Source organism: Erpetoichthys calabaricus, chromosome 9 (genome assembly GCF_900747795.2).
Source record: "Erpetoichthys calabaricus chromosome 9, fErpCal1.3, whole genome shotgun sequence".
Classification (NCBI taxonomy): Eukaryota; Metazoa; Chordata; class Cladistia; order Polypteriformes; family Polypteridae; genus Erpetoichthys; species Erpetoichthys calabaricus.
The window spans coordinates 142,243,754-142,264,973 of record NC_041402.2 but is presented as its reverse complement, the minus strand read 5'-3'; the positions used below and the strand labels follow the sequence as shown (position 1 = coordinate 142,264,973).

The window sequence follows — 21,220 nt, the reverse complement described above, 5'->3', positions numbered from 1 at the left end:
GGGTTCCTCCCACAGTCCAAAGACATGCAGGTTAGGTGGATTGGCGATTCTAAATTGGCCCTAGTGTGTGCTTGGTGTGTGGGTGTGTTTGTGTGTGTCCTGCGGTGGGTTGGCACCCTGCCGGGATTGGTTCCTGCCTTGTGCCCTGTGTTGGCTGGGATTGGCTCCAGCAGACCCCCGTGACCCTGTGTTCGGATTCAGCGGGTTGGAAAATGGAGATATATATATATATATATATATATATATAGCTCCGTGTATGACTGTATGTGTACTTTTCTACTTTTATTTTTTACTTTTATTTTTGTATTTCTATTTTTATTTATTGATCACTCCTATTACTTTATTACTTTATCATATTAATTTATTTTATGTGGATTCGTTCCCTGGACACACTTACTTTTACAACGTGGGCATGGAGTTTTACACGCCAAGACTCGCCTTTGTGAATTTCCCATTGGGATTAATAAAGTATCTATCTATCTATCTATCTATCTATCTATCTATCTATCTATCTATCTATCTATCTATCTATCTATCTATCTATCTATCTATCTATCTATCTATCTATCTATCTATCTATCTATCTATCTATCTATCTATCTATCTATCTATCTATCTATCTATCTATCTATCTATCTATCTATCTATCTATCTATCTATCTATCTATCTATCTATCTATCTATCTATCTATCTATATATATATATATATATATATATATATATATATATACATATATATATACACATATAGCTGATTACCCAGTGGCTTCGCTCACTGAGTGCAAGAGAAAAAAATAAAATGTATGTATAAAATAAGTTTGTTAATTGCCAAATTTATTTTTCCACAGATAAAGAGAACTTACAATAACAAAGAAATCAATATAAACAACATTAACATCATTATCATATGAGAATATGAAGTAATATATAAGAAGCACATTGCATATAAATATAAATTAAACAGTAAAATTTTCTTCTATAATACGCTACCGTGGCTATTCGTTTGTCTGTCCAGGATTTTAAATCACCTGTAGCTCACAAACCGTTTCATCTATTGACTTGAAATTTGGTACACATATACTACGTCACGTGTACTATTTGCTTTCAGGGTGATGATTTTATTACTCTTTTTATCTTTATTTTATTTTATTGTAGAATCAACTCACAGCTGTGCGCACCATACTAAGTTATCGCAACACAAAAACTAACTTAATCAGTTTTAACGGGAAAAGATGCCGACGAAAGAAGAGAAGCAGCGGGATGCTAGGGTGAAGAGCTGCTCATTAAGCAGCAAGTGCATCAACCTCTGAGCAAACGAATGGTAAACGTACAGAGAAAGAGGATAAATAACATGAATGGTCATGTGAAGTGTATTCACTCCACGTTATCGTGCAGTGCGCTGTTACTGGTATTTTGATAAAAGAATTTGAACAACATATAAGAAGCGTATAAATTATTAAACAGTAAAACATTAACATTTAAGAAGTAAAGATACATTGAGTACTACTGCAGTGCTTTCGGATATAGTACATTTTTTGTTTGCCCATTACATGCATAAATGTGTACATTTTTTGGTGTACCTACCCGAGAACACGCGACATGACCCGGCAGTTAAAAGTTTCTCGCTCCAGCAATTTGAACTCTGTTACAAAGTCTCGTTTATACCTCGTGTCTTCTCATTAAACTTGTATCTCGCGAATATGGTATTGCAAACGGCAGCTGGAGCGTTTCTATAAACTCAATTTAAACTTTACACCGTGCTTTGAAGATGCATAGTACGCGACACGTGTTTCGCCGTAATTGTGGGCTCATCAGGCGTACACACTCACTGCACTTCCTTACGGGAATTGAACCTCGGACGTAGAGGCGAAGCCCCTAACGTTGTGCCACGGCGTGTGGTTCGTTCATTTGACAGCATATAGATCGGGGTAATTACATTGCAGGCATTCGTAGTCTGATTCACAATCTGATTGTATGGGTGGTTACCTACCAGGTAACGCTTGTGGTTGGTCAGCAAGCCGGCTAACTTCTGCCACGGTGCCCTCTTTCAGTTGCGAGAAGCAGATCATAGAATGGTTGAAATAGTTTAATATATATAGCAAAATCCCCGCGCTTCGCAGAGGCTAATATGGTATTGCAAACGGTAGCGGGAGCGTTTCTATAAACTTAATTTAAAGTTACGGTTTATACCATGCTTTTTTTCATTATGTTTTCGTACCTTATCAATTGTGTAATGTGTTTTTTGAACAGGTTTGATTCATCGAAGTGATCACTCCTGCTGCGTTCAGTCACTTCACGTGAGCCGCTCTCTTGTGTGATGTTGCAATGTCCACGGGTTTATTTAATGTTAGCTAAGACCCGGCAGTTAAAAGTTTCTCGCTACAGCAATATTAACTCTGTTACAATGTGATCCAAACTGTCGTTTATACCTCGTGTCTTCTCATTAAACTTGTATCTCGCGAATATGGCATTGCAAACGGCAGCGGGTCAGTTCACGTGCTTACGTGGGAGGCGTGATGACGCGATATATTTTGATATATATCAAAATACCCGCGCTTCGCAGTGGCGAAGTACTGCTTTAAAATTTTTATTAAGAAGAAAAGTAAACCTTTTTAAACGGTGGCTTCGCCTCTTGCGCTGACGTCGCCTGTCCGCTGTTTTATAAACGAACGCCATATAAGGCCGTCCTTTCTCCTTCACAGTCAGTTCACATGATTACGTGGGAGGCGTGATGACGCGATACGCAACCCCCGCAACCCCGCCTCCCACGGCCAGTGAGTTGCAGTCCATTACTGTATATGGCCAAAAAAGAGGTTCCAGTTATGACTGTTACGCTTTGAATTTCGAAATGAAACCTGCCTAACTTTTGTAAGTAAGCTGTAAGGAATGAGCCTGCCAAATTTCAGCCTTCCACCTACACGGGAAGTTGGAGAATTAGTGATGAGTGAGTCAGTCAGTCAGTGAGTGAGTGAATCAGTCAGTGAGGGCTTTGCCTTTTATTATTATAGATACACATATATTATATATATATATATATATATATATATATATATGTGTATATGTATATATATATGACAGCAACACTCATAACAATGATGACACAATTACATTGACAATCATGTTACGTTATTTTTAAAATATTTCCTTTACTTTTTCATAACCTCTTTAACACACTACTTCTCCGCTGCGAAGCGCGGGTATTTTGCTAGTATATATATATATATATATATATATATATATATATATATATATATATATATATATATATATATATATATGTATGTATACACATACATATACACACATACATGCAGTTTCAATAACATAGAAATCAATATAAACAACATTAACATCATTATCATATGAGAATATGAAGTAATATATAAGAAGCACATTTCATATAAATATAAATTATTAAACAGTAAAATCTTCTTCTGTAATTTGCTACCGTGGCTATTCGTTTGTCTGTCCAGGATTTTAAATCACCTGTAGCTCGCAAACTGTTTCACCTATTGACTTGAAATCTGGTACACATATAGAACGTCACGTCTACTATCCGCTTTATGGGTGATGATTGTATTACTCTTTTTATCCATCCATCCATCCATTTTCCAACCCGCTGAATCCGAACACAGGGTCACGGGGGTCTGCTGGAGCCAATCCCAGCCAACACAGGGCACAAGGCAGGAAACAATCCTGGGTTTTTATCTTTATTTTATTTTATTGTAGAATCAACTCCTATCTGCGCACACCAGGGCGGCCGTGGGCGGATGCGTATGGTGTATTCACTCCACGTTATCGTGCTTTACGCTGTCACTGGTATTTTGATAAAAGAATTTGAACAACATATAAGAAGCGTATAAATTATTAAACAGTAAAACATTAACATTTAAGAAGTAAAGTTACATTAAGTACTACTGCAGTGCCTTCGGGTATACCTCATTTTTTGTTTGCCCATTACATGCTTAAATGTATACATTTTTTGGTGCACCTACCCGAGAACACGCGACATATAACCGAGCGTGGGAGAAGCATGGATTTTAAACACGCGTTGAGTTCATCTGCTGGTCTCCCTCGTGAAATAACTGGTAATGTTTGACTAAAATCTACAGCGAGTAAAACGACATTACCTCCTATTTTTTTTTTTACGATCTCTGAGATCTTGCTTTTTTCAGTTCAAGGCTTCATAAGCTCTTTTATGTTCTATGGTGTACTTATCCCAACCCATCATCTTTGAATGTTGCAAGACTTTCGCCTTGTATGTAGATCGGGGTAATTACATTCATTGCATTCCTAGTCTGAATCACAATCTGATTGTATGGGTGGTTACCTGGCACTGTAGGGTTGCCACCCGTTTTTTTAAAAACGGAATCGTCCCGTATTTGAGAATGAAATTGCGCGTCCCGTTTTGAATCAATACGGGACGGGATTTGTCCCGTATTTTTTTTATCATTTTTTTTAAAGCAGCGTCTCATGCAAATCATCCCACATGCATTTTATGAAGATGCCTCCTTTCCTACTTTTGATTGGGTAATACTTGATGTCATCGTTAGTTTGATTGGTCTTTTTAACTGTCCAGTGAGGAGGGCGGGTCTTTTAAGTAGAGTCTGCAAACTGTTGGCACTGGGATGTGGCACCCGCTGTAGTATGCGTCCCTTATTTTTTTGTATTAAAAGTGGTAACCCTACCTGGCAGGTAACACTTATGTTTGGTCATGAAGTCGTCTAAAATCCGCCACGTGCCCTCTTTTAATTGTGAGAAGCAGATATATATAGCCAAATTCTCGCGCTTCGTTGCGGCGAAGTACTGCTTTTAATTTTTTAAGAAGAAAATAAAACCTTTTTAAACGGATCGAAAATATACCAATAACAATTTGTTAAGGATCTGTTTTTTTGTGAACCTCACTTTTCACAGCTGTCCTGCTACGGCGTGTGTTTCGTTTATTTGACAGTATGTAGATCGTCGTAATTAAATTCATGGCATTCGTTTTCTGAATCACAATCTGACTGTATGGATGGTTACCTGCCAGGTTACACTTGTGGTTGGTCAGGAAGTCGCCTTACATCCGCCACGTGCCCTCTTTCTGCTCCCAGAAGCTGATCATAGAATGGTTTTAATAGTTTACTTTCAAATAATGCAAAGAGTATGCGACATGTGTTTCTCCTTAATTCTGGGCTCATCAGGCATACACACTCACTGCATCCCCTCTCGAGAATCGAATATCGTCAGCGCCAGAGTTGAAGCCCCTAACGTTACGGTCAGCAAGTGAGCTAACATCCGCCATGTGCCGTCTTTCAGTTGCGAGAAGCAGATCATAGAATGGTTGAAACTGTTGCCCCTAACGTTGCGCTACGGCGTGTGGTTCGTTTATACCTCGTGTCTTCTCATTAAACTTTTATCTCGCGAATATGTTATTGCAATCCGCAGCGGGAGCGTTTCTATAAACTTAATTTAAACTTACGTTTTACACCGTGCTTTGTTTCCTTATGAACATGCTTGTATGCTTCACTCGCTCCCTTCTCAATTGTTTAATGAATTTTTTGTTCTTCGCTGTTTGCGGCTCCTCCTTCATTTGTCCCTACTGCGTTCACAGTCTTTTCACGTGATTACGTGGGAGGCGTGATGACGTGACACTCAACTCCTCCTCCCACAGCCATCGAGCTGCCGTCCATTACAGTATATTGTGAAAAAAGAGGTTCCAGTTATGACCATTACGCGTTGAATTTCGAAATGAAACCTGCCTATCTTTTGTAAGTAAGCTGTAAGGAATGAGCCTGCCAAATTTCAGCCTTCCACCTACACGGGAAGTTGGAGAATTAGTGATGAGTGAGTCAGTCAGTCAGTGAGTGAGTGAATCAGTCAGTGAGGGCTTTGCCTTTTATTATTATAGATTTTTTTTTTTTTGGAATACAAATATATACCATATTTAATTCAGGAAAAGACAATCAACTCACGGAAATATTTATATTAACCCCTTCACCGCCCTCTGCCGGATATATCCGGCACCGCTGTTTTAATGCTAACGCCATACTGCCGGAATTATCCGGCACATTTGCCTGTGGTTATATGAATGCCTGGCAAGTAGTATAACTGACGGTTTGGCGTGGGTATTATTACTACGTTGTATTTCGACAAGTCTGTGGTTGTTTTGGCCGGTCATGTGACGTGATTCGCATGTAACAGCTGTGAATATGGCGAAACGTAAACTGACTTCAAGTGAGGCTTTGCAGGCGATTTTGGTAAGTTCTGATCATGATTGTAGCAGTTCTGAAGAAGATTTTAGTGATAGTGATGAGCAGCAACGTGCGCTGCATGATATTGTGAATGAAGACGCATCGGATGACGGCGCTGAGTGGGTGTATCCCCAGCATCTCAGCTGGGCTGCTGCCCGTGGTGAACTACCTTTTCTGCATTCGTTTGAGGGAACGTGTGGCTTTATTGTTGATGTAAACAATTACACTGCTGAGCAGTTTTATGAGCTGTTTGTGTCACCTGATTTGATTAGACATTTTGTTCATCAGACAAATCTGTATGCAGCACAGTTTATTGAGAAAAATCCCAATTTACATCCACATTCCCGTGTTCGTGCTTGGTTTGACACTGATGAAAACGAAATGAAAAAATTCATTGGGATTTTGATGTTGATGGGAATAATCAGAAAACCAGATATTGAGATGTACTGGTCTACAGATCCTATGTATGCAACACCTATTTTTGCAGCTGTCATGACACGTAACCGATTCTCTTTGCTGCTGAAATTCTTTCATTTGAATGACAACAGAAACGAGCCAGATAAGAAAGATCCAAACCGCGACCACTTGTTCAAGCTACGTCCTTTGACTGATCATTTATTTGAAGCATTTCAGTTGCCCTACATGCCAGGACCGTCAGTTGCAGTTGATGAAAGTTTATTGTCGTGGAAGGGCCGCTTACAGTTTCGACAGTATCTACCATTGAAAAGGGCACGGTTTGGTATCAAGATGTTTTGCTTAGCTGAGAATTCAGGTTATATTTATAGATTTCGTGTATACACTGGCAACTTGCACAACATTTAGTGGTCAATACTGCTTGAATAAATGTAAAAAATGTAAAAAAGTAAAAAAACAAAAATTGTTCAGATTTCGCCTGGCTTGGGGAATATTTAGGGAGTTGGCGGTTAAAGGGTTAAGTAATGTAAGAAATAGAAAAATACAGATCAGCATACATTTAACCATTAATCTTCAGTAAAAAGATGCAGAGTTGGTGTCCCTAATTAAGGAATTGCTTGGCCATTGGTTCGGAAAGTGTGCATTGCAAGATGCTGCCAGTTTCTTGAGAAGGGTCTAAGCAATTACACTGTTTTAGGGAATTTCTTCTATACTGTATTCCTTCAAAGTGTCAGGGAGATATCTTTGTGGATATCCTCTAGATCTGGTGTGACAGCTTTTACAATATGTATTGTATAGCGCTTGTACTCTACTGGGAAGTTTGAGCTGTGATAAGGTGTTCTTTATAAATATTGTTCTGTCTCTAACTGGGTGTTTTATATTCATTGGTAACTTTTGGATTAATTTGGTCATTAGAAAAGGATGGAAGCTTAATGAATGACAAGTATCATCTCTTCTGTGTTATCTATGTAATTGGAAAATGAGTTACAGTAAGGCCAGATTAAGACCCAAACAGGGGTCATATATTTACACTCTGTCAACTTCATATATAAAAATCAAATGAGCTGGGGGTATTTTTCCTTGACTTTACTAAATTTAAGAGAGCAGACACTTCTACATTACGTTGTGGGGAGGTGATATACTTAATGGGTAACCATGTACAGTAATCCCTCGCTATATCGCGCTTCGCCTTTCGCAGCTTCACTCCATCGCGGATTTTATATGTAAGCATATTTAAATATATATCGCGGATTTTTTGCTGGTTCGCGGATTTCTGAGGACAATGGGTCTTTTAATTTCTGGTACATGCTTCCTCAGTTGGTTTGCCCAGTTGATTTCATACAAGGGACACTATTGGCAGATGGCTGAGAAGCTACCCAAGTTACTTTTCTCCCTCTCTCTCTTGCGCTGACTTTCACTGATCCTGACGTAGGGGGATTGAGCAGGGGGGCTGTTCGCACACCTAGACGATACTGACGCTCGTCTAAAAATGCTGAAAGATTATCTTCACGTTGCTACCTTTTTGTGCAGCTGCTTCCTGAAGCGACATGCTGCATGGTGCTTCGCATACTTAAAAGCTCGAAGGGCACGTATTGATTTTTGCTTGCTTTGCTCTCTCTCTCTCTCTCTGCTCCTGACGGAGGGGGTGTGAGCTGCCGCCTTCAACAGCTTTGTGCCGCGGTGCTTCGCATACTTAAAAGCAAACAGCCCTATTGATTTGTTTGCTTTCCTCTGTCTTTCTGACAGACTCTGCTCCTGACGCGCACTCCTTTGAAGAGGAAGATATGTTTGTATTCTTTTAATTGTGAGACGGAACTGTCATCTCTGTCTTGTCATGGAGCACAGTTTAAACTTTTGAAAAAGAGACAAATGTTTGTTTGCAGTGTTTGAATAACGTTCCTGTCTCTCTACAACCTCCTGTGTTTCTGCGCAAATCTGTGACCCAAGCATGACAATATAAAAATAACCATATAAACATATGGTTTCTACTTCGCGGATTTTCTTATTTCGCGGGTGGCTCTGGAACGCAACCCCCGCGATGGAGGAGGGATTACTGTATATGTGTTAAGTGGAAGATAAAAATAGAAACTGAAAAATGTTGGCATTACTTTTTTCTCGCATATGTCAAGACCCCTTGGCAAGCACCACCAAGGACACACTTACGGTAGATCTTCCCATGAGTTACAGAGAGACAATTAATTGTGCATCAGATCTTATTCTACTAACTTGTACCTCTCATAGTCCTTACTTTCCATATAGAAATTACTGAGGCTTTTTCATAAGCTCAAAGTAAATATCATTTGCAATAACGATAGCCGATCTATTGTAACTTAACAATTGTGATTATCATTTAATATGAGTAGTAACATGAAGATGTACATCTTTCTCATGCTCCGTCCTTTAAAATAAACACGAATGTGTAGTGGCACTTTGTTAATTGAGAGATGGCAAAGTGTTAATTGCCAGTGTACCACTGTTAATTGGCAATTAGGTAGCCAGCTGAGCAAACCGAGGAGAAACACTAAGCGAAAACAAGACTAGCTACGGAGTTGTTAAATTTAGTGTGGATCTTGTTTTGCAATTCACTAAGTCAGCATTTAGACTGAAGGATCACCTCATCTTTATACCATACTATGTAGCCTGGTCTGGATCTGCTGCTAGTATGATACTATCTCAGGTAAACTGCAGCTGACCCCTTCTGTCTTTACCACTTCTCTCTGTTGTAGATTTAATTTATTAATTGTCTGTCTGTCAGATTCAACCGTTTCTTCTGTAGCTATTAAAGTTTCTTCTGGTCATATTCAGTCTAAAGCCGGTGTTCCTAACAATAGTCTCGGTGATACTTTGTAACTTATTTTCTTCTAGCTAATTTTTTAACACTAGAATCCCTGAAGCCTACGAGAAAACTTATAATCCCGGCCCACCATAAATTCCTTTGCACCTCTCCATCAGCGTCTTTTGTTTTCCAAATGTGTCAGTCGGCACAAGCAGCAAGCAGACTGCTGTACCGTCCTCCCTACAGATGGAGCTCAACTCGGGCAAAAAGCTTGGCCAGGGATTACAACATTTTTCGTAGGCTACAGAGATTCTAGTGTTAATTAGACTGCTTGCCACAGCTGTATATTTGCAGCCACACAAATGAATATTATACAAAAAAGAGTTGGCCACTCCTGCTTACAAATGATTTGAAAAAATCTGATATTTACTCATTCCAGAAAAACAGAAAAAACCTGGTTGCCTGGCTAGCAAGATAAGTAGCTATTTTATATCAGAATGCTGTACAGCATGTGTTCTACACATAAAGTTATTTACCTTTGTGTGAACACATAACACAGAAAAAATACTGAATCTATTTACTTTCACAGTTTGCTTACAAGGCCAGTAGGTTTGAAAACATGATTGAGATAGACTGTGAAATTTCATGAGGTAAAATGGAAAACAATGTTTTAAAGCTTTTTTAAAATCATTTGTTTAAAATACTGTACAAACATTGAGACTTAAAAATAAAGTAATTTAGAAAATGATGGATTTTTGCTAATTTTTAAATTTGTCTATATTGTAAATCAGTTTATATAGTTAAGTATTGTCTATTTAACTTTTGGGGTCTTAAAAAGGATTTCCTCTAAAGTTATTCTTTTACAGATTGTATATGTTGTCTGATAGTAGTGCAGTTTTCAAATATGTATTATGCATAGTGTCATCAGCTTAAATAAGCTGTGAATTAATTTATTGTTGCAAAAGAGCAACAACCAGGAGAAGGCATTCTACCACCTCGCAGTGTGAAAGTAGGTAGTTATGAAAGCAGGATGTTCAATATTTGCCAAGTGAAAATAAATACCACCAGCATACACTCACTGGCCACTTTCTTAGGTACACACTTTGTCCCTTTTTCCTATGATGGGCAGCTACCATTTTTTTCACTCAATACCAGTCCCATTTGTCTGCTTGATTGCATTGTCAGTTTGTACAGTGGCATGGTTCTGCATGTAGCATTCATTTCCGTGAACTACATACCCCATTTCTCTGCATGATCATAGCTCAAGTAGAAAAGGACATACTCTCTAAGAGTAGTCCACTTATTAATGCTTTATTACTGACAAATGTCGAGAAAAAAAAGGGAAATGTCAGGTAATTTTTTTTTTTCCTATAACATCACTAAAGTTTAGTCAAATCCGTCAAGATATTTAATTTTATTCTATTGTTTGGGGGTTTAACCACTAAATGATGATATGTAAAAATTTCCTTTCTTAGTGCATAACTACATACTTAGATGTACCATCCTGACAAATTTCATCTTATTAGCTAAATGAGTACTATTGTTTTTGTTGATGAGTGAACTTGGAAATACTCACTGGCCACATTACAAGGTACACCTGTTCAACTGTTTGTTAACGCAAATATTTAATCAGCTAATCACATGGTGATAACTCAATGCATTTGGGCATGTACACATTGTCGAGATGACCTGCAGAAGTTCATATTGAGCATTAGAATGGGGAAGAAATGTGATTTAAGTGACTTGGAACGTGGCATGGTTATTGGTGCCAGATGGGCTGGTCTGAGTATTTCAGAAACTGATGATCTACTAGAATTTTCATGCATAACCTTCTCTAGACCGGAGAATGGTCCTAAAAAGAGAAAATATCTATTGAGCCAGACTAGTTCGAGCTGATAGAGAGGCAATGGTAACTCACATAACCACTTATTACAACTGAGGTATACAGAGGAGCATCTCTGAATGAACAATATGTCGAAACTTGAAGCAGATGGGCGACAGCAGTAGGAGACCACACTGGTTGCCACTCCTGTCAACTAAAAACAGGCGGGTGAGGCTAAATTCGCACTGGCTTATTAAAACTGGACGATAGGAAAAAGGTTGCCTAGTCTGATGAATCTCAATTTGTGCTATGACATTCGGATGGTAGGGTCAGAATTTGGCTTCAAGAACATGAAAGCTTGGATCCATCCTGCCTTTTATCAAAGATTCAGGGTGGTGGTGGTGATGGTGGTGTAATGATTTGTGTGGTGGGGGGTATTTTCTTGGCACACTTTGGGCGCCTTAGTACCAACTGAGCATCGTTTAAATGGCACAGCCTACCAGAATATTGTTGCTGACCATGACCATCCCTTTATAACCGCAGTGTACCCATCTTTTGATGGCTACTTTCAGCAGAATAATACACCATGTCACAAAGTTCAAATAATCTCAAACTGATTTCTTGAAGGTGACAGTGAGTTCACTGTACTGAAATGGCCTCCACAGTCACCAGATCTAAATCTAATAGAGCACCTTTGCGATGTGGTGGAACGGGAGATTCGCATCATGAATATGCAGCCGACAAAAATGCAGCAATTGTGTGATGCTATCATGTCAATATGGACCAAAATCCCTGAGGAATGTTTCTAGCACCTTGTTGAATCTATGCCACATGGAATTACAGCAGGTCTGAAGGCAGAAAGGGGTCCTAATAAAGTTGCTGTTGAATGTATGTCTGTTTTATATTGAATGGCTTTAGCAGTGAGGGTGGAATGGATAGTAGATGACAAGATATGAGGTGTCTCACTTTTGTTTTTTTGGTTTTTTTTTGGGAGGGGACATGCTTCAGCAAATGGTTGGTAGATTTTTAGAGCAAGTTAACTTACGACACCTATAAAAGACTATGCTTTTCCATCATGATTGGTTTAACAGTGAAATCTAGTGTACAAAAAGGGCTTGAGAAGATGATTCCCATCATAACATTTCCCATTATAAAGTAATTTTCTCTGCAAATGTCTAATGATAGTGAAATCCAAAATGGGAGAACTGTCAGAAGAAGACTTTAGAATTTTATGTCTGTGACTGGCAGTACAACCATATTTCTGGTTAAATCCTGAGATAGAAGAGTCTTATGTGGATTTGTTAAATATGCACCATAAAAGAATATTTCTCCATTTCTTCTAGACCCATTATTTGCTGTACGGAAAAGGGTTTCAGACATGGGAGTACTCGCCAGCATATGCTATCCGCTCATATGCTTACCTTTGGCTTCATGCACTTCCTGCCTGGTTTCATGCAAAAGTTTTGCAGACCAACAAGGTATGATATGAATGCAGCCCAAACTCTTTTAACTCACTGGTTTGAGGTTGAGAATCTGTGATGAAAGTTTATTTTTATTTTTTACTTTTAATTTAATTTTTTTTTTTTTGCTTGAATTAATTTTTATCCTTCACTCAATAAATCATTTTAATGTAGTCTTTTAATTCCACTGTCAACTGCAATCACTTCTAAGTGATAGCTCTTTACATATTTTTGAGGTAAATTTTCTACTACAGTATTATGTTATTGACTTCTGATAATCGCATAATGATCATAAACACCCTGTGTTGTCCCCACAAGTCAGACAAACTGACTAGTTTTGCTTGTCTGTTGAGTCCTGACTTTATGATCTGCTTTCAATGGTGATATAAATTGAATGGAAGGCTATAACTTACTTTTTTTGTGTTCATTTTGTAAACTCTTAGTCTCTAGATGTTCAGTTCTATTTATGAGAGGAGTTACTAATGTAGGTATAATACAGTGTTTCCTTTTTTGATTCTTTGCAGGTCCTGGTGTTTTACTTTTTACGATGCCTTTTAGCTTTTGTTTGCTGCATCTGTGAGCTCTACTTTTATAAGTAAGTTGAAAAGCAAAAGATGGCAAACTGTTATGTTATCAATTTAGGTCAATATTGAAGCCTTGGTTCAAAGCCCACATTACTACTTTTTTATTATTGCATCAGTTCATACTCTCATTATGAGTGACCACCATGCTGTTAAAATGAAAGGATATTCCACTTATATTTTATGCATTGTAATTTATTGTGTTTCTGGTTGACTTATATTTTGTAGCTACACTCAAGACTTAGTTAGAATGCTACTGTAAATCTATAGACCGGAAATGCTGTATCCTATTTTTCTATTAATTCCAGTATTATGTTGTACTTTTCCTGCAACATAATTCAAACTATGAATCAAACTGCTGTCATATTTGGACATCTCTATTTGTGCATATCAGTAAATCTAAAAGAATAACTTTTTTTTTTTAATTTACGTTTTGAAAAAAAAAAACAGTCACGCTTTTATTAATGGGAGCACATAAAATGTTTTATACAATATTTAGTCATAGTTTAATTATGGATTACAATCTACATAATCCTGGAATGTCGTGTTGTTTATTCAATTTAAAGAGTGATGGGAGCAGATTTAAGTGATACTGTTAACTAATACTTATTAATAGTTATTATTATATTCACCACTGGACAACTATCAGAAATGAGCAGATTAAATTAGGAAGACTTGCAGCATAAGTGGTGAAGAGACATATGGTTATCCCTCCAATTACATATTATTTATTTAATATTGAGGAAAAAAAGCAAGCACTTTTGAAAATTACATTTTTATCCCTGTCATCTAGTAGATGAAGTACTATAGACTGCTGTATAGTAGTCTTATTTTTTCTAAGAACATGGCAATACATGTTTAATCAGAAGATTGAATAGGCATTATTTTTCTAGAGTTTGCCACAATATTTTGTAATGGCCCCAATGAATTTGGCTGAATATGTTGTCATTGTAAAGGTGAGATCTGTGAACAATTAAAGTAAACAGACTCATGTATGATTGACATTATTAAAGAATAATAATGTAACATAAACCATGAAAGAAAATTTAGACATTGCAATGATGTGATTGTGATGTGATTATATACCTAGAGTCTCGGCAATAAGATTATAAAATTTATAGAGTACATTATATCTTTTTGAGGAAATTGGTGACGAATCATCACCTAATGCAATTCAAAACTTTTACAGCACTGGTAATGAACATGTTCCTAAATGTACTACTTTTTAGTCTTGGATAACCAATAAACTTGGCCAACATAGAATTGTTTGATATATGATCATACAGATTATTCATTTTACCAGTGGCCCATAAATATAGCCTCAGGTTTAAAATAATGCCTTCTTTTATGAAACTCTGATTAATATTCTGTTCTGAAATGCATTTTTCTCACTACTCCATGTTGTTCTGTTACATAATATTTTTTCAACTATAACAATCAAGTTAGATGAATGAAAAATAGGTAAACCCTTTTTTCCCATTCATTTTTTCTTTGGATTGGTAATGTTGTTTTTTAATTAATTTTAATAAACGGTAAGAAAGCAAATCCACCAAGGAACATTGCACTATAACTTTACATAATAAAATATTGTTGCACATTATCAAAATAGCATTCTTAAGTCATAGCAGTGAAATTGTCTCTGTTACCTATTGATGTTACACAAAATATTAAAGGAAAAGTCAAAACAAAGAAGTTATGTAGATCAATAATACAGTAAACTGAAGAGAGGAAACTCTTATTCAGTAATAACATATGCAGTTTCATTAGCATTAAAAAAGACAACTAGCCACTACTTCCCAAATCCAATGAATAAATGTTGAGAATAGCTTAAAGATAACTTGTGCCGGTAATCAATGTAATATCCTTATTTTGGTGATGTTATTTTTTATTAGTGGCATAAGCCAGGTTTAGGTCTTATCCAAAAATCACATCACTTATAGTCTGAATTGACACAAGCTGTGTGAGGAATATGTATTCATACTTATTAGGCTTGCGTCGTAGTAGTCTGTTCCAGTGTTACACATACAGGTGGTTTCACTAAACTGAAAACATATCTGAAAAGCAAAACCAACAACTCAAAACACAGAAATAAAAAAGGAACTTTTCAAAAGCCAGACTTGGTGTGAAAATGTACCCCAGGCACCTGCAAAGTAGTATCATTGTCATTATTGTTGCTGCATTTTGACAGCCTCTTCCTAAAGAAGCCTTTCAATGTTCTTCACGTATTTCTCTGGGCCAGTGCTTCTGAGCATCTAGAATCTTTTGGGCTGTATGTTGTATATTGTAATTTTTTTTTGAGGATGTCCTTTTAACAGGACTGCAGCATATACAGTTAGGTCCATAAATATTTGGACAGAGACAACTTTTTTCTAATTTTGGTTCTGTACGTTACCACAATGAATTTTAAATCAAACAACTCAGATGCAGTTGAAGTGCAGACTTTTAGTTTTAATTCAGTGGGGTGAACAAAACGATTGCATAAAAATGTGAGGCAACTAAAGCATTTTTTAACACAATCCCTTCATTTCAGGGGCTCAAAACTAATTGGACAAATTAAATAACTGGAAATAAAATGTTCATTTCTAATACTTGGTTGAAAACCCTTTGCTGGCAATGACAGCCCGAAGTCTTGAACTCATGGACATCACCAGATGCTGGGTTTCCTCCTTTTTAATGATCTGCCAGGCCTTTACTGCAGCGGCTTTCATTTGCTGTTTGTTTGTGGGCCTTTCTGTCTGAAGTTTAGTCTTCAACAAGTGAAATGCATGCTCAATTGGGTTAAGATCAGGTGACTGACTTGGCCATTCAAGAATTTTCCACTTCTTTGCTTTAATAAACTCCTGGGTTGCTTTGGCTGTATGTTTTGGGTCATTGTCCATCTGTATCATGAAACGCAGCCCAATCAATTTGACTGCATTTAGCTGGATTTGAGCAGACAGTATGTCTCTGAACACCTCAGAATTCATTCGGCTGCTTCTGTCCTGTGTCACATCATCATTAAACACTAGTGTCCCAGTGCCACTGGCAGCCATGCACACCCAAGCCATCATACTGCCTCCACTGTGTTTTACAGATGATGTGGTATGCTTTAGACCATGCCTTCTCCATACTTTTTTCTTGCCATCATTCTGGTAGAGGTTGATCTTGGTTTCATGTGTCCAAAGAATGTTTTTCCAGAACTGTGCTGGCTTTTTTAGATATTCTTTAGCAAAGTCCAATCTAGACTTTCTATTCTTGAGGCTTATGAGTGGCTTGCACCTTGCAGTGCACCCTCTGTATTTACTTTCATACAGTCTTCTTTTTATGGTAGACTTGGATAGCGATACGCCTACCCCCTGGAGAGTGTTGTTCACTTGGTTGGCTGTTGTGAAGGTGTTTCTTTTCACCATGGAAATGATTCTGCGATCATCCACCACTGTTGTCTTCCGTGGACGTTCAGGTCTTTTTGCGTTGCTGAGTTCACCAGTGCTTTCTTTCTTTCTTAGGATGTACCAAACTGTAGATTTTGCCACTCGTAATATTGTAGCAATTTCTTGGATGGGTTTTTTCCGTTTTCGCAGCTTAAGGATGGCTTCTTTCACCTGCATGGAGTTTGACCACATGTTGTCTGTTCACAGCAAAATCTTCCACATGCAAGCACCACACCTCAGATCAACTCCAGGCCTTTTATCTGCTTAATTGATAATGACATAATGACGGACTTGCCCACACCTGCCCATGAAATAGCCTTTGAGTCAATTGTCCAATTACTTTTGAGCCCCTGAAATGAAGGGATTGTGTTTAAAAAATTCTTTAGTTGCCTCACATTTTTATGCAATCGTTTTGTTCACCCCACTGAATTAAAGCTGAAAGTGTGCACTTCAACTGCATCTGAGTTGTTTCATTTAAAATTCATTGTGGTAATGTACAGAACCAAAATTAGAAAAAAGTTGTCTCTGTCCAAATATTTATGGACCTAACTGTATATATATAATTTTGAGGTATCCACATTTCTTTATAAATCAAATAATAATGTTGTAAATGATTCCACACTAGTTTGTGTTTAAAGCACAACTTTCCTTTGTTTTCAGAGCTGTATGTAAAAAATTTGGGTTGCATGTGGGCCGTCTCATGCTGGCCTTTTTGGTCTTGAGCACTGGCATGTTCTGCTCTGTTGCTGGTGAGTGATCTTTTTCCAGTTAGGTTTTTTTGTTTTTAATATGCATATTTTCAGACTGAGAAATTATATTTTTACTGTTCATTATTACTTCGTTCAACTCCTTTAGCAGCGCCATAGGCAATATGTTTTGTTTGCTTTAAGACTTCATACACTTTGAATTTATTTATTTAAATTTCTTGTGATCTTCACTTAACAATTTTCCATGTTATTGGTACTGACTTCGAAAAGCGTCTGTTTTAATGCACTTATTATGTCGCTCATAATTTCAGAATTTCCAGCCCACTTATGTTTTAATAATACTCTAAAAGTTCCAAGTCATTTCTTAACAAGATCTCTATGAAAAAGTATCTAAGGTATAGTTGGGATTGCTTCTGCATGATAAAATGTTGAGTTTTACCATTTTGAATATTCTGGTAGTCATTTCCAAACTTTGCAGTGTCTCTGGAATTATTGTTGTCTACACTCCATTTTACTGATTTGTCCATGGCTTTCTCCTAAGATAAATTGTTGTCAATATCCACAGATATTACTAAAGCTTTAGTGTTGAAAAATGGGTCATTTAATTACAATGGCTACATTGAATTGCTTTCACATTGAAACTAATAGGTATAGTATCTTTAATAATTACAAGCATTTTGATGGAATCCAGTTACTGAATTCTTTTTAGTCTGGTTGCTTTAAGTTGGCAGTTTTACTCCATCAAAGTGGGTTGCCAACAATATTTCTTTTTGTGTCTTCAGCCTACTTACCCAGCAGTTTCTGTATGTATGCTACTGTTGTGGCCATGACTGGCTGGTTTACAGAGAAGACTTCTATAGCGGTGTTGGGTGTGGCAGCAGGAGCCATTATTGGATGGCCATTCAGTGCCGTCTTGGGGTAAGTTGTTGAATAAATTTTGGAAATGATTTTGCATTTTAATTCTTAAATAGACATAGTTTCCAAAGTTTCTTGCTTCCTACTTGAGCTGAATAAGGTTGTTTAGATTATGTAGACATTAATGCCAGAAACAATAATTTTCAAACATATGCGATGTTTTATCACCCACATACTCTTAACTGGGATAGCATAGTAAATTAAGTGCTTCTTTTTCTAACCTAGGTTGCCAATTGCTTTTGATCTGTTGTTAATGAAAAAACAGTGGAAGACTTTTATTTGCTGGACCCTTGTTGCACTTGTCCTTTTTTTGGTAAGAAAAATTATTTGTGAATAATTATTTTCTTCATTAACTGTTCTTAGCACTTTTGGAAATCTCAGTTTTAGTAGATACTGTACAGTGAATCCCCAGCATATAATATCTCTACTTCTATGGGTATTGCAATTATTGTTTTTCTTTGTCAAAATCATGTGTTTCAAATTTATGTAAACACACAAATCAGATGTTGGCAGAGTTGTCTAGGTCCCTCATTTCTCTGTTGAAGAATGCATTCAATGTCATATGTCATCTAAATAAGTTTCCTCATTCTTGCAAGTATAAAACTGTTCTAATTGTTAAATAAAATTATTTTTTTTCCAGTAGAAGATTTCACACCCTCTGTTTAAAGTATAAAGTATCATTCCAACTTTTAATGTAGTGATTTCACAAATAATTAAATAATCAGAGTTGTACACAACCTCTAAACGGCGACAGTGTAATAGTTTTGAGCTCTTTTATTAATTAGCATGTTTCTATTGCTATGTTCCATCAGTGGCATTTCCCAAAATGTTCAGAAGCCACAGAGTTTAGTATTGTGATAAACACTTTGCCATTTGATTACATGTTTATTCATTTTAAAATGGTTTTGTAACTTGCCACGTGAGGCAGAATATGGAATTTCCATCATTCCCTTCTTTATGCTTTCTGAAGTGAGTATATTTACTACGCTTGGCTTGTTGTTTTGCCTCTTTGTATGTAAGCTAGATATGTGATTACTGAATATAGTTTGGAATTGTTATGAAGGATATCAATTTCTGTTCTTTGTTGATCTAATATGGTATCAAAGTCATCACTCTTTCTACACCTCTGCAATTAATTTCATTTAATCCATCAGCTATCTGTCTTTTTGATGGAAAAATTGGTTATTGGTGCAGCCTTCTTTCTTCATTGCTCCAGACCAAAGCTCTGTATTTATGCAGTTTTCAAACTTGGTCCTGGGGACCCACTGTGGCTGCAGGTTTTTGTTCCAGCCAGATTCATAATCAATGACAACAACTGGTAACACTGTTCTCAATTAATTAGCTGATTTTTTTTCTCTTCTCTTATTCTACATTCAGAAAAGCACAGCAGCATATTTTTTACATTTATAAGACATTTAGAAATATTTCTATTTTTGCTATAGATTTAAATGCTTAACTTGCTTTTGTTGATTACATTATATTTTGCTCTTTCTCTGTGCAGTTTGCTCTCTTCATTGTATCTTAATAATGACAATTGAAAACAAGCAGAGCAAACACCCAGGCAAGCAACGTGGAATCATGAAGGGCTTTAACTACATTAGCATCAGACTCACTAATTAGTAAATAATGGAGTCATTAAACAATTAGAACACCTGGAAAGCAGAATTAAAATAAAGCTAAAATATTGTTAAAAAAAAAAACAACATTATTCCCATATAATTGCTTAGTACTTTTTAACAAAAAATTTTTAACAAACTTTTTTTTTTTTTCTAATTTTTATATTGTTCCCAAAACACAGAATCTGGGAAATAACAGTTCACTTAATTAACCCAGGAGTCCAATTAAAAACAGAACCTGGTTGGAACAAAAACCTGCAGCCACATTGGGATCCCTGGACCGAGGTTGAAAACCCCTGGTGTAGAGTTTTCTCCTGGTTCCACGGTTTCCTTCCACTTCCCAGACACACAAGTTAGGATGACTAGTGACTCTAAATGTGCGACAATAGATTGACTGATGCACTAACTGTACCTTGAATATGAGAATAAAAAAGTTGGATAATGTCTCTTTGGATAATGAGTTTGTGTGGTGTTATTTTTTTTCTGTAAAAGTATAACTCTGTACCTGGTGGGTATTGCCATTTGTGCATTGTAATTCTTGTGTTTGTTGTCTATAAACATTCGCAGCACTGATAATTATTTGGAAATGAGATAGCCAGTCAGTTAGTCAATGTCTAATGTGGGAGTAAACCCATGCAGATACAGGGAGACCAAGCAAACTCCACACAGGAAGGTCCAGGATATGAACCCTGGTCTCCTCACTGCAAGGTGGAAGCGTTACCACTACGCCATCGTGATGCCCAATGAGATACGAGTATTCATTTAAATGTGTTTCTGACATACAGTATTTAGATCTGTTTAGCAGGCAATGAAATGATGGCATGATAATGATCAAAATTGTTGTCTAGTGAAATTTTAATATTTTTATTTGTGTTATTATTATTTTCCCATTCCTCTTTCTATTCTTCTCTCTAGGGTCCTGTTGTTGCAATTGATAGTTATTACTATGGAAAACTAGTGAATGCACCACTCAACATTGTGTTGTACAATGTCTTCACAGCTCATGGACCTGATCTGTACGGTAAGCTGCCTGTTTAAGGTATGATATATTAAAGGTGCTAGTCCCCTTTAGCTTCTGTAATGAATTTTCTTTTTTGTTTTTCTTTTTATTAGTCATTGATCATCTTTAAATAAATCCTCCATTAAAATCTAATAACATTAGTATTAGATATATTTGTGTGTTCCCTTTAAGCCTTTCAATTTGCCAAGCTAGTCTTGTGTGTCCACTATGCTTTTTGAAACAGATAAATGGACACTAGTAGTTCATGTGCTTGTGCAAATCAGT

At 36.9% G+C, this 21,220-nt stretch overlaps 1 protein-coding gene across 2 annotated transcripts in view; it reads left to right on the top strand.

Annotated features, from left to right (window-relative positions):
* Positions 1–21,220, top strand: part of alg9 (ALG9 alpha-1,2-mannosyltransferase) — a 204,893-nt gene that overhangs the window by 21,215 nt on the left and 162,458 nt on the right. For both annotated transcript variants that reach the window (XM_051932271.1, XM_028810266.2), the window contains exons 3-8: positions 12,590–12,724; positions 13,231–13,301; positions 17,358–17,446; positions 18,187–18,322; positions 18,545–18,632; positions 20,851–20,956. In XM_051932271.1, the coding sequence (XP_051788231.1) occupies positions 12,590–12,724; positions 13,231–13,301; positions 17,358–17,446; positions 18,187–18,322; positions 18,545–18,632; positions 20,851–20,956 (625 nt within the window). The remainder of the gene's footprint in view (positions 1–12,589; positions 12,725–13,230; positions 13,302–17,357; positions 17,447–18,186; positions 18,323–18,544; positions 18,633–20,850; positions 20,957–21,220) is intronic.